At 36.2% G+C, this 14,019-nt stretch overlaps 1 protein-coding gene across 4 annotated transcripts in view; it reads left to right on the top strand.

Moving 5' to 3' along the window:
* Nucleotides 1–14,019, top strand: part of VPS13C (vacuolar protein sorting 13 homolog C) — a 170,478-nt gene that overhangs the window by 23,606 nt on the left and 132,853 nt on the right. For 2 of the 4 annotated variants that reach the window (XM_036440083.2, XM_036440069.2), the window contains exons 6-10: nt 1,674–1,736; nt 7,829–7,894; nt 8,161–8,270; nt 10,627–10,686; nt 13,456–13,515. In XM_036440083.2, the coding sequence (XP_036295976.1) occupies nt 1,674–1,736; nt 7,829–7,894; nt 8,161–8,270; nt 10,627–10,686; nt 13,456–13,515 (359 nt within the window). The remainder of the gene's footprint in view (nt 1–1,673; nt 1,737–7,828; nt 7,895–8,160; nt 8,271–10,626; nt 10,687–13,455; nt 13,516–14,019) is intronic. The other 2 variants (XM_036440086.2, XM_036440078.2) reach the window with 1 other exon arrangement.

Genomic DNA, 14,019 nt, shown 5'->3' on the forward strand with positions numbered 1-14,019 from the left:
CCTTTCAAAATTATGTTTCGTCTTTGGACTCTTAATTTATGCACAGCACCTTCTCCAAGATTGCTGAACCCTTCTAGATGCTGGATCAAGTTACTTCCACACTTGTTTGATTTGGCAGGAGATAGAATCCTAGGTTTAAAATTAGAGTTTAGAAAGCAATACATACCTTTTAGGTTACAGGTACTTTTGAGAAGTCTGATGTCAATCTGCTTGACACATTGTTGGAAAATCCCTGGATCCTACTGTCTACAACCTTACACTGTAGCTGGAAAAATAAGACATGCATAATAATCAAGTGTTGGGTCCCATCAAAGAAATACAGATAGAGTGTTAAGAGGGTTCAGAATGGACATGTGCTTAGTCAAAGAGATCACACAGACACTGAAGGTATATATCTAAGCTGTGTCTAAAGCACATGTGTCAAACACAAGGCCCGCGGGCCAAATCCGTCCCGCCAGGCCTTGCAATGTGGCCCGCACCGCGCTATCATCACTGCACTCCGCTGCGTTTCCATCACAATGACAGTTTATGACTGTTCAGTAAACCATTCGGCCCGCGATTTAGGCTGGATTTTAGATTTTGGCCCCTTCTCTGATTGAGTTCGACACCCCTAGTCTAAAGGATGAGAAAGGAGAGAGGGCATTCTAGATAAAGGGAACGGTGATAGTGGAAAAGTATAGAGCATGCATGTGAACAGCTAAGAATTTGGGAGTTTGATAGAATGTAATTATAGGTAAGTTAGAAAGCTATGTTTAGGTAAATTTTAAGATATTTGGATGCTATGATAATGATGATAATGACTATGATAGCTAACATTTATTGAGCATTTGCTGTTTGTCAGTTATTCTTCAAAAACACTTTATAGGAATTGACTCATTTAACTGTCATAACTCTATGATTTAAGAGCTGTTGTTATTCCCATATAATATTTGAAAAAGTTGCAAGTTAAATAACTTGTTCCATGTCACACAGCTAGAAAATGATAGAGCTGGAATTTGAATCCATTCTTGCTGTAGCTCCTGTATGTTTAACTGTGAGTAATGGATATTCATCTAGCCAATGGGAGAGTCAGTAACTTGTCCCTTTTTCTTTCTTTAAAAAATCATAGTCACTTGATTGATCAGAGCTATTTTAGGGAAGTTAAACTTGTGTGTAAGCTGGATTTGGGGTGGGAAATGGGAGATGGTACTTCCCAGTATTCATATGCATAGGAAGGATTCAGACAGTAAAGTGAGTTAATTTCAGCTGACTAAAATTGTAAAAATATGAATATGTTTTTTCTGAAAATGGGCAAAGTGGTAGTCAAAAGGGAACCAAAATAACAGACTTGCTCTGTTTGAAAATTTGTCAAGTAATTTAATGAGACATTAGCCATAATTTATATTTGTCTGTCTTGCTTAATTTGAAATTATTGTTACGTACAATTTTAATTATTAAGAATTTTTGTTTTAATACGCATTATGAAAATAGTTTGTATGTTCAAAGAATTAATATGTTGTCATTGAACGTTACCTTAGAAATACCAGTTTTTATAAAAAAGTAGTTTTACTGAATTTTACTTGTTCTGTTACATGACTTCTAATTCTTAGAATTAAGTTTAGACGTTTTACATGTGAGATTAAAGGTGTCTTTAAATGCGTTGCATTTTAATTATTGCTGCCATGCGGATGCAGGCGCACATTCAGGGGAGTTCATATATGGCTTGGAAAACTTTGTTTGCAAGGACATCAAGCCTGGTGGGTATGCATGGTTAATTATATTCAGCTATATAAAAATTATATTTTTATCCATGCATGTGCTTTTAATGGAGTCCATTTGATGATGTGCCTTCTTTTAAAAAATATGGAAATGTAATTCACGTTTTTCCGTTTTACCATCATTTCTTTTCCCTTACCTTCCACAGTCATGCTGAATGTTCATGGGGTAAAACAGAGTTCACTGCTCTATGAAGCTTGAAGTTTGCTCTATAAATAACATTAAAATTTTTTCCTTAACTTAAAAAAATTAAAGTATAATGGAAACACAGCATTCTATAGTTTCATGTCTACAACATAATGAGTCAACATTTATAACCACTGCAAAGTTATCACTGCAGTAAGTCTAGTCACCACTCATTACCATATGAAGTTACGAAAATTTTATTATTCTTCTGAAGAGAACTATTAAGATTTACTTTCTTAGCAACTTTAAAATTTGCTATAGTCACCATGCTGTGCATTACATCCCCATGATTATTTATTTCATACCTAGAAGTTTATACCTCTTGACCCCCTTTACCCATTTCATCCCCCAACTCTCATTCCATATGGCAACCAACAATATGCTCTCTGTATCTCTGAGTTTTTTGTTCTTTTATTATTTTTTTGTAATATTCTACATATAAGAGAAATATTATATGGTGGAACCTTGTTACTTGAACTTAATTCATTCTGGAAGGCTGTTTGAGAAGCTATTTGTTTGAAAACCAAATTATTTTTCCCCATTAGAAATAATGTAAATTGAGCCTGGCTGGTTATGGCTCAGTGGTTGAGCATCAACCTATGAATGTCACGGTTCAATTCCTGGTCAGGGCATATACCGAGGTTGTGGTCTTGATCCCCAATTGGGGGCAGGTAGGAGGCAGCCAATCAATCAATGATTCTCTTTCATCATTGATGTTTTATCTCTCTCTTCCTCTCTGAAGTCAATAAAAATATATTTAAGAAAAGAAAAAATGTAAATTGAATTACTTTCAGACCCCAAAATGATTCCCTGTTTTAACCTTTCTTATATATGATATGTCTAATGTACTGTTTAATTTATAAATAAACACTTCTTTTTTTTTTTTTATCAAACCACCCTCTACTAGCTTTAAAGGAATTTTTCATGTGTCACTGCCTCAGAAATGCTATCACTTGCTAACTGCTTTTCATTTATCCAGTCAACAGTTTTTCTACCTGTTCAGTTGCCTGTGATTGTAGGTTTGTGAGCACTTTCATATCCTTAGCAACGTTAGCACTCTTGATGGCTTCTTTATACTTTAACCCAGTGGTCGGCAAACCGTGGCTTGGGAGCCACATGCGGCTGACACCTCCACTTCTTCTAACGCCTCTTCTTCAAAATAGACTTTCCCAGGTTGAAAACTGACTCTGCGCATGGGCCACTAAGTTTCAGTCGCCCTGTACGTGCATGCCCGCACGTGGTATTTTGTGGAAGAGCCACACTCAAGGGGCCAAAGAACTGCATGTGGCTCGTGAGCCACAGTTTGCTGACCACTGCTTTCACCAGTTACTGCCATGTGTCCAAAGTGGGATGGAATTGGAATTTCTTCTATATGCACTGGAATATTTACAAATTTAAGTTACCATAATTTTCTTTCTTTTTCTTTTTTTTTTAATATGTTTTATTGATTTTTTTATAGAGAGGAAGAGAGAGGGATAGAGGGTTAGAAACATCGATGAGAGAGAATCATCAATCAGCTGCCTCCAGCATACCCTGCACTGGGGATGTGCCCGCAACCAAGGCACATGCCCCTGACTGGAATCAAACCCGATACCTTTTCAGTCCGCAGGCCGACGCTCTATCCACTGAGCCAAACCGGTTTTGGCACCATAATTTTCTTTACAAACCCAGAGATGTCACTAACAAGTCTGAGTTTAAAATTGGGTGACCAGAGTTGATATGTGAGGTTTGCGGCTTTAGAAGCACATGGTGTGTGGGGGAAGGCCTGCTGCTTGCGTCTATAGACGCTTACGGCGTACAAAGGGTTAAAATTGTCCGAATCATTGATTTCCCAGCAACAAAAGCTTTCTCTCCTTTGTTTGTTGCCTGAGAGATGCTTTTTTATCTTGCTGAGGTAAAAGCATGAAAGGGTTGTCAGGTCGAAAACTGACGTTTTGGTCAACAACCGAGACATTTTTTCTGTGAGCAACTTGGTGGAGAACCGAATTGTTTGAGATGGAAACGTTGGAGAACCGAGGTTTGAATGTATTTGTCTTCCTCTGTCTGCATTTTTTCACTTAGCAAAATACCCTCACGATCCATTCATGTTGCAAATGGCAAAATTTCATTATTTTTCTTGGCTGAGTAGTATCCCATTGTGTGTGTGTGTGTGTGTGTGTCTGTGTGTGTGTGTATATATCACATCTTTTCTATTCATTCATCCAGCACATCCAGGACATTTTCTGTCTATTTATCCAGCACTTCCAGGACATTTTCTATCAATTCATCATGAACATATAGGTTTTCCCCATATCTTGGCTATTGTAAATAATGACAATGAACATAGGGGTGCACATATCTCTTCAAATTAGTATTGTTGCTGATTTTTTTTTTTCCAGATAAATATTCAGAAATGGAATTGCTGGGTCTTATGGTAGTTCTGTTTTTACTTTTTCAAGGAACCTTACTTAGTAATGCTGTTTTCAACAGTGGCTGAACCAATTTACATCCCCACCAACTGTGCAGGAGGGTTCCTTTTAACTATACCTTTATTAACACTTGTTATTTCTTATCTATACAGTAAAGAGGTAACATGCTAATTGGTCCTAACGGTGTCACAGTCACGACCAGTCAACAGGCTGCGTGTGTACAGGAGCTGGTGGGTGGGGACGGGGGACACACACACGACACCTCCGCCCCCAGTGCAGGCACAGGCAGGCCGGCCCAGCACTAAAGTCACGCTCCCTCAGAGGCGGAGGCCACTCTCCTTGGAGGCATGTGCAGGCAGGAGCTGGTGCGCGGGGATGGGGGCAGGGACTTGTACCACCAGGACATGAGGCTGCCACCAGGGGTGGCGCGTCCAATCCCTGAGCATGGAATATCTTTTCATTATTTGTATCTTCTTTATTTTCTTTCATCAGTGTCTTATATTTTTCAGTGCACAGGTTTTTCACCTCCTTGGTTAAATTTATTCCTAGGTATTCTTTTTGATGCAAGTATAAATGAGATTGTTTTCTTAATTTACCTTTTTAATAGTTCCTTGTTAATTGTATACACACACAACAGGTTTCTACATATTGATTTTGTATTCGCAACTTAACTGAATTCGTTTATTAGTTTTAACAATTCCTTTGGTGGAGCCTTTAAGTGTTTTTTATATTATGAAAACATGTTATCAGCAATTAGTGAGTTTTTCTTTAAAAAAAAAACTATGTTATTTTATTGGGTGACATTGGTTAATAAAATTATATAGGTTTTTAGGTGTACAGTTCTATAATACATCAACTGTACATAGTATTGTGTGTTCACTACCCCAAGTCAAGTCTCCTTCCATCACCATTTATCCCTGCTGTGCCCTTTCCTATCACCCCATCCACCTTCCCTTCTGCTAATCACCATGCTGTTGTCTGTGTCGGTGAGTTTCGTTTTGTTTTGTTTTTGCTTAATCCCTTCACTTTTTTCATCCAGCCTGCAGCCTCCCTCCCCTCTGACAGCTGTTTATTCTCTATGAGTCTGTTTATATTTTGTTAGTTTATTTTGTTTAATAGATTTTTTTCTTTTCAATATGGATGTCTTTTATTCTTTGTCATGCCTAATTGCTCTGGCTAGGACTTCCAATAGTTATTATGTTGAGTAAGAGTGGTGAATTTGTTATGTCTCTGGTCTTAAGGGGAAAGCTTTTAGCTTTTCACCAACAACTATGACATTAACTGTCAACTTGTTATATATAGCCTTTATTATGTTGAGGTATGTTCTGTCTATAACAGTTTATTACGAGTATTTTTTAAATCATAAATGCATGTGGAATTTTGTCAGATGCTTTTTCTGCATCTATTGAAATGATCATATGATTTTTACCCTTCATTTTGTTAATGTAATATAAGACATTGATTGACTTATGGATGTTGAGCCATGCTTTCATGCTTATATAAATCCCACTCAGTAATGGTATATTATCCTTTTAATGTATTGCTGAATTTAGTTTGTTAATATTTTGTTGAGGATTTTTGCATCTGTGTTCATCAGAGATATTGGTCTATAATTTTGTGTGTGTGTGTGTGTGTGGTGTCTTTTTTGGTTTTGGTATCAGGTTAATGTTGGGTTTGTAGATGCTTTTTTATCTTGCTGAGGTATAAGCATGAGCACATCATGTTATTGTCAGTTATTTGGAGAGGTTTAAACATGGTGCATTTAACGTTGAGATCAATGGTGCAACATGATGCTAGAACAAATGTGAAATCAGGAATAAAATAGGGAGCTCAGCTGAGAAGAGCAAATATGGGAGAATCTAAACCTAGTCAGCTGATCCTCTATCTCTGAAAGCTGTTCTGGCCATTTTCAAGCCTACTCTGGCTTTTTTGTTTCTTTTCAAATGGTATTTTATCAAGAACTCAGTCTTTTTCTGAAGTTTTATTTATGAATGAAAAATATTTAGGGACCATCACTAAGTCAAGCAATACTGGTAATAGCAAAATCTACATTATTATGTATTTATTAAGTCTTTTCTTCTTGAAACTCAGGGTCTTATTCTTGTAATATAGGGTTTGGTTCTTAGTTTTTGAAATGGAAGGACAATTTGCTTTAAAGTATCAAGGATGAACAAATTTAATATTTCAAGTTAAATTTCATGTACATTCTTTCAAATATACTAGTATATGACATTAAGGGGGCTTACATATTTTATTATACTGGTAATATTCAGATAAATATTTTTTTAATTGCCCAGATATAAGGGTAATTCCTGTCTTAAGCCTTGGAGGCAAGACGTTGTGCAAACACTTCAAATACAGTGTAATCACAGCTTTGGAAGTCTGGTCCCGGGACAGATGCTTGGAATAGTTAAAGAAGGCTTCAGATAGTGCTGGACCTGAGATTTGGAAGCTTCCTGGAGTTTTCCTAGTGAAGAAGTTCAGAGAGGGGATGGGAATGACACATGTAGATGCATTAGACATTAGAAAGTTTTTCTTATCTTGGAAAGTATAAATAATATTTCTGAAGTATCCAGTGCCAGGGGGAGTGGTAGGAGATAGAACAGGACAGGGAGTTAATATCAGGTTATAACAGGGCCTTTGCATCATGCAAACACTTTTTATTTTATTTGGAAGGCTGCTGAGAGTCTTTAAAAAAAGTTGAGCAGGTGATTAAGCAAGCTGTGAATAGTGTTTTAGAAGTAACATTCTGGTAGTAGTATAGAAGGATGTTTACTAGGAATGGAGTGGAAACTAGAAGCTGGGGAGACTGTATACAGAGACTGCTTCAAGAGTACAGACTAGAATTGATGTCTAGTTGAATGTGAAGGTTTGTTATTTGGATAAGATATAAGATAGGTGTTAGGTAATGAAATAAAGTGAGGCAGTGCCAAATAAAAGAGGGGTAGGTTTTAAAGAAATTATTAAACCAGTTTCAATGTACAGTTCAATGTACATTTTATGTATTTATATCCTTAAGTCATTAAAGGATTTTCCTGTGAGTTATACCATCCAGAGGAAGTCATTGTTGATAACCTACCTATTCATTACATTTGTGTTCATTTGTTCCTATCATGTATTTATAAAAACTTTACCTGTCATTATTACATTTCCAATATTTTGGTAACATTGAAATTAAAATTAAACTTTGTGCTGTGAAAAGTCATAAATATTATAAAGGGCATTGTATATGGATATTTTAATTAATTTTTGAATAATTGTAGCTGCCAAGTTATTTCTAGATTAAAGAAGGTTATTTCTAGACTAAGTAAGGTTTGTGAATTTCTGTTTATACTGTGATAACAGGTCAGCTTAGAATCAAATAAGGTGAATTATACCAAAATTTGATGTCAGGAAGAATGCTCTTGTTTTCTCTTCTGTCCTCTTGTCTGCTAACTTGAATTTTATCCTTTTCTCACTAAAATGCTTCCACTGAGAAGGACGTAAGCGTAAAAAGCACAAAAAACATTTTAAGAAACCTTTTAAAGGTCTTGATCGCTCAAAAGGTAGGTAAAAGTAGTTTTTATGCCATGTGTTATTTATGCACATTGCCACTTAATTTCTGTCATCGAAGGTAAAATGAATGTTAGTTTATAATGTAACTTCAAAAATAGATTTTAAGTTGGAAATGCATATTAAAATCTAAAATAAAACAAGGACGCTAGAAAAGCCTATAATTTCCATTGAGTAGTGTCTCACCTATCCTTGGTCATTAATTATGAGCTTTGTGAGAATTTCAACTTTTGACCTTGTGTCTTTCTATTTTTCATAGATAAACCAAAAGAAGCTAAAAAGGATACATTTTTGGAAAAATTGGCGACTCAAGTAATTAAAAATGTACAAGTAAAAATCACAGACATTCACATTAAATATGAAGATGATGTAAGTAATTTTCGCTTCCTGAGTTTAGCTTAGTAATTTAATGTTTATTTTATATTAATACTAGAGGCCTGGTGCATGAAAATTGTGCACTTGCGGCTGGGGGGTTGTGGGGAGAGGGTCCCTCAGCCTGGCTTGTGCCTTCTCACAGTCCGGGACCCCTTTTGGGGGGTGTCTGACTGATTGGGAGCGGGCCTAAGCTGTCAGTTGGATATCCTTAGCGCTGCTGCAGTGGTGAGAGAGGCTCCCGCCACCACCACTGTGCTTGCCAGTGATGAGCCCAGCTTCTGGCTGAGCAGTGAGTGCTCCCCCTGTGGGAGCGCAACTGACTACCAGGGGCAGCTCTTGCATTGAGTGTCTGCCCCCTGATGGTCAGTGCTCGTCATAGCAACTGGCCTGTTGGTCAACTGTCTGCCACCTGGTAGTCAGTGCACGTCATAGTGAGTGATTGAGCAGCTTTAGTATATCTTTAGTGTGTTATGCTTTGATTGTTTGAATGGATGACTGGGATAACTCGACACTTAGCATATCAAGCTTATATTATATACAGGATTGATATGTGTATATGTGAATTATCTGCGCCCAGTTTTAAATACAAGATTTTTTTTTCTAATGAGTTCACTATCATTTCTCCTTTCTGAGTTGTGCTTTTTTCATGGGACACTTATGAGTATAAATCTATAATAATAAAAGCATAATACGCTAATTAGACTGGACAGCCAAATGGCCTTCCGGACATCATTCTGGATGTCCTTCTGGACAAAGCCACAGTGGTGGGGGCCAAGGCAGAGGCGGTTAGGGGCGATCAGGTAGGCAGGCAGAGGTGGTTAAGGGTGATCAGGCCGGCAGGCAAGTGGTTAGGGGCAATCAGGCAGCCAGACGAGTGGTTAGGGGTGATCAGGGAGGCAAGCAGAGGGGTTAGGGGTGACCAGGCAGGCAGGTGGGTGGTTCAGGGTGATAAGACAGGTAGGCAGAGTGATTAGGGGCAATCAGGCAGGCAGTCCGGTGAGCATTTAGGAGCCAGCAGTCCCAGATTGCTAGAGTGATGTCCGACTGCTGGTTTAGGCCCCATCCCACATATTGATGAATGAGAACCTCAGTTTGAACTTAAAATAAGTTTTTTTTATTGAGCAAGTGCAATTAGAAAAGTACATCATTTCTCTTTAATGAAAAGAATACAGAGATGTACAGGAGTGGGAAAATAATATTGTTTATGTTTAAATTGATGTGACAAAACATACTAAAAGAATCTAAAAGGAAAGGAATTAAAAAATAAAAAGGAATCTTTATTATAGCATTTGTCTTTCATGTGGTAATCTTAATTATTGTATCTAGAAGGATAATGAAAAATATAGCATAGGAAGCGGAATAGGGAATGGATAATAATTTATCACAAAAATGCTAATTGTATGAAAGTAGTTTGTGGGTATTACATTGGCAACTGTGGAGTTGTGGTTTACTGAAGTTCTTCTGATTAGCTCCAAGTTATTATATTTTGAGCTAGTTATCTGTAAGTATAAAAAGATGAGTGTGGGAATAAAGGAAAATGTATTGCCACAATCACAATATCTCTGATATTAAAAACAAAGCTCAAAAAGCTATTGGTGTTTTTCAGCTATACCAGATCATGCATATTTCCTAGTTGAGGAGAGTTTATATGATTAAACTCTAGAGTCACTATTGGATGATTTAGAACATTATGTTTTTCTTCATTCTCTAGTTCCTCTTACAACCAAAAAACCGACTTCTGGACATCTTTAAGATGTCTAAAACAAGGATATTTTCATATAGTGGTACAGTTTGTGTGTAAATTTAACATGTATTGAATATCAGAAATAGAACAAAAGTTTAACATTGGCAGATTTAGGGTTAAGAGACTAGGGAAATTAAATATTGGGCATTTTCTAACAAAATTTTTGAAGTGTCAAGAAAATTAAAGCTTAAAAAGACAGTTCACATTTCTAAATGTGAAAATCTTAACTGTTTCAAAAATAATTTGGTGACAGTGTTTTTACCTGTGATGCTTTGTTTTATTTATCTGTGAAGAACATCTTTAATGTTATACATAAAGAGACTCTCTTTTTAACTATCTAGACAAGAATCTGTTTAGTTGTAGTTAGAGAGTCTTTTCATATATTAAGAAAAGAGATTCACTGGGAAGGTATATGAGTATCATGCCTATAAAATATGGATAATCCCAGTCATGTTTTGGCTTCCTTCTCTTTCTTTTCCACATATCCATTTGGTTTGTGTAACTTATTTGTAAACTAATTGCCCTGTGTTGCCTATTGTAAAGAGCGGAGCATGGATTCACCCTCACCATCAGTATGTTTTAATGTTATTTTTTTTTCTTTGGTAGGTTACTGATCCAAAGCGGCCCCTTTCATTTGGTGTCACACTGGGAGAACTTAGTTTGTTGGTAATGTTGGACTTATTTTAAATATTTGTGGAACCTGTAAAATACTATTCCTGAATCATAGGGAGTGTTGCCTAAAATCAACTATTGCTACAAATTATTATTTTATTTTTATGTATAATCTTTCTATAGCTTTTCCAAAAGTTCAAAAGTTTTAGTGATGCTTTTATACTCTCTAGATAATTTTGATTTGTCTTTGAATTTAACAAAAGAAAAAATACGAAACAAATAACTGCCATTGACTGATGACAGACAGGCATACTTGTGCATGAGAATGATGCCTACCTGTCTTGTGTGTGCTGTTGTTTGGGCCCCTCTGTATCTTTGCTCAGACTCTGTGCTGTTTTCTTTGTAGATATTATGTTCTTCCCTTTGTCTGCCTGGCAATTCTATTCAAGTTTTAATATTTGTGTAAGCTATTACTTTGCTATCTCATTCCTTTTATACCTTCTTCTGTGAATTTATCATTCCTAATTTTATGCTCCTCATTATACTAGATATACTGGTTAATAATGGTGGATTTTGTAATCAAGGAAAACAAGATAATGTCAAGAGAAACATCAAAGTGCTTTATTCAAAGTAATGTCTGTTGCTAGCCTCACATTTCCCCCATCTTTTAGGTAGTTTGTGGATACCGTCCCAATAGAACTTTCCTTGTTTTGAGGTAAACTATTTAGAAGTAATGAATTAAAACTTCCCACAAATGCTCTTTTTTTTGGCATGAAATTTGACATTTTTAAGCATAAAAATTTCTATGATGTTAACACCTTCACCAAATTTGGCATATGAAGTTTTGAAGCTTGCTGTCAATACAACAAAATAGCATGCATATCAAATTGCAGATATATCAACATATGTGTAACTCCATCTATGGAAAAAAAATTCGCATTATTAATTGGTACACTTAGTATTTGATGAAAGCATCTGAAACTGGTTACCATATTGATCTCCTGCTGTGTAATGTTCATTCAGTCACTGATGCAACAGGAAATAAAATACAGTACTGATAAAATGTATCTATATTTTAGTGTTTTTTAAAAAAATATATTGTATTGATTTTTTACAGAGAGGAAGGGAGAGAGAGAGCTAGAAACAACGATGAGAGAGAAACATTGACCAGCTGCCTCTTGCACACCCCTACCGGGGATGTGCCCGCAACCAACGTACATGCCCTTGACCGGAATCGAACCCGGGACCCTTCAGTCCGCTGAGCCAAACTGGTTTCGGCTATATTTTAGTTTTGATTGAGTGAGATTGTTTGTGTAAAGCATTTGGCACATTGGCTGGCTCATTTATTTCCTGCTTCAACTACTACATTGCCTATTATAACAACTGCAAACTTACCTCTTTTTGTATCCATATCATCCTCCTATCTTTCCATTTGTAATTGAATTCCATAAGTAATCTTCCCACCTCTGATCTGGATCCTATACTTCCACATGCCCTCAAGAGCCTTTCCCTTACCCCCTGTGCTTCCCTTTCTTACTTCTTTCCATCCATTTCGTTCTCTTTCCTAAATCTTCAACTCTTCTCCCTCTGCCTTTCCTTCCTCTCACTCTCCACCCCACTTCTTTTTGGAAGCATTTAAATACATGCAAGTATTTCCTTTACAGCAAAATTAAAAAGCCTGTTTTATGTATGTATGTATGTATGTATGTATGTATTTATTTATAGTTCTTTATTGTTGAGAGTATTACATATGTCTCCTCCCCCGCCCCCCTTGACATGTCCCACCCCACCCCTGCCGTCCAGCACAGGCCCTCACGGTCCTATTGTCTGTGTCCATAGGTTATGCTTATATGCATGCATACAAGTTCTTTGGTTGATATCTCATCACCCCCAAACCCTCACCCGCACCTTCCCTCTGAGGTTTGATGATCTGTTGGATGCTTCTACGTCTGGATCTATTTTTGTTCACTAGTTGTTTATTATAGTCCTCAAATGAGTGAGAAAGCCTTTTAGTTTTTTAACCTTTTCCCACTCCACTAGGCCCCATCTAACTACCTGCCTTCTCTTTCTTTTCTTTCTAAGAGAATTTTCTTCCTTTGCTAGCTTTCTTTCCCCACCTCCTGTTGACTCCCTACCTACTGTACTCTGACTCTGCTACTCCATTGGAACTGTTCTTAACAAGTTCATCAGTAATGCCCTGGCTGCCAAATAAGTTTAATTTAGTTTATTATATTGCAGCTTTTGGTATTGTTGGCCATGCTGATTTTCTGGAAACATGGTCATTCTTTGATTTCCATATTCTATTTTTTTTCTTACTTTGAAATAATTATTTATTTGATCTTTTAAAAAAAGAAGTGGACCTTTTTCAATAGATTATAGGCAAGCTCTCTGTTTTTATTCATACCCAATTCCTTCCATACTTCTGACAAATACCCGTGTTTCCCCAAAAATAAGACATCCTCCAAAAATAAGACCTAGCGCATGGAAAGATAAGACATTCCCTGAAAATAAGACCTAGTGCAACTTTGGGAGAAAAAATTAATATAAGACACTGTCTTATTTTCGGGGAAACAGGGTAGTACTCAATAATTATTTTGTAGGTGAATTAACTTATTTAAATTAGAATTGCTTCAATTCTGTTTTTACTGTTATTCCTTTGATTTTTGTTGTAAAGTTATGTAAAGAAACAGATTGCTAACAGCAGCTAACATTAGCTTTATATGTTTTTTTCCTGTTATTTAGTTATAGTTTACAAATGTTAGAGTACTATTTTGAGATATATACGTATATATATTTCATTTCACAATTCTTTTTTTCTTTTAGACTGCAAATGAACACTGGACTCCATGTGTGTTAAATGAAGCAGACAAAATTATATACAAGGTATTAGACTGGATTAAACATTTCTTTAATTTCCTAGATATAAACACTTACTGTATTTTCTTAAAGAAACCTTGATGGAGCAGTTTTGACACTGCTATTTACTGTATAACCTTCTAAAACAAAACCACTTACCTATTTTGAGGTTTAGGTTCTTCACCTAACATATAAAGAAAATGCATAAAATTAACATATCCCAGATTGTATTTTATGGAGCATTAGGTAATTGAGTTATTATTAGATTTGTAGAAAAATATTCTCTGGTCAAATAAGATTACAGACTAAAAGTAGTAAGCATTTGGTACATAGTTAAATAAGGCATGTTTAATTTTTTTTAAACTACAGAACTTCAAAATATTTTACATATACTAATAAACATTGTGAACATTCAATAGTGATATTGAGTACGTAGCTTTCCCCACCTTGTTGATTATAGACTCTACTCCACTCATTCCTCCCTCAAAACACCCATTCCTATCCACTGGAGGAAACATATCTTTTTTTTAT

Source organism: Pipistrellus kuhlii, unplaced genomic scaffold, assembly GCF_014108245.1.
Source record: "Pipistrellus kuhlii isolate mPipKuh1 unplaced genomic scaffold, mPipKuh1.p scaffold_m20_p_1, whole genome shotgun sequence".
NCBI classification, from domain to species: Eukaryota; Metazoa; Chordata; class Mammalia; order Chiroptera; family Vespertilionidae; genus Pipistrellus; species Pipistrellus kuhlii.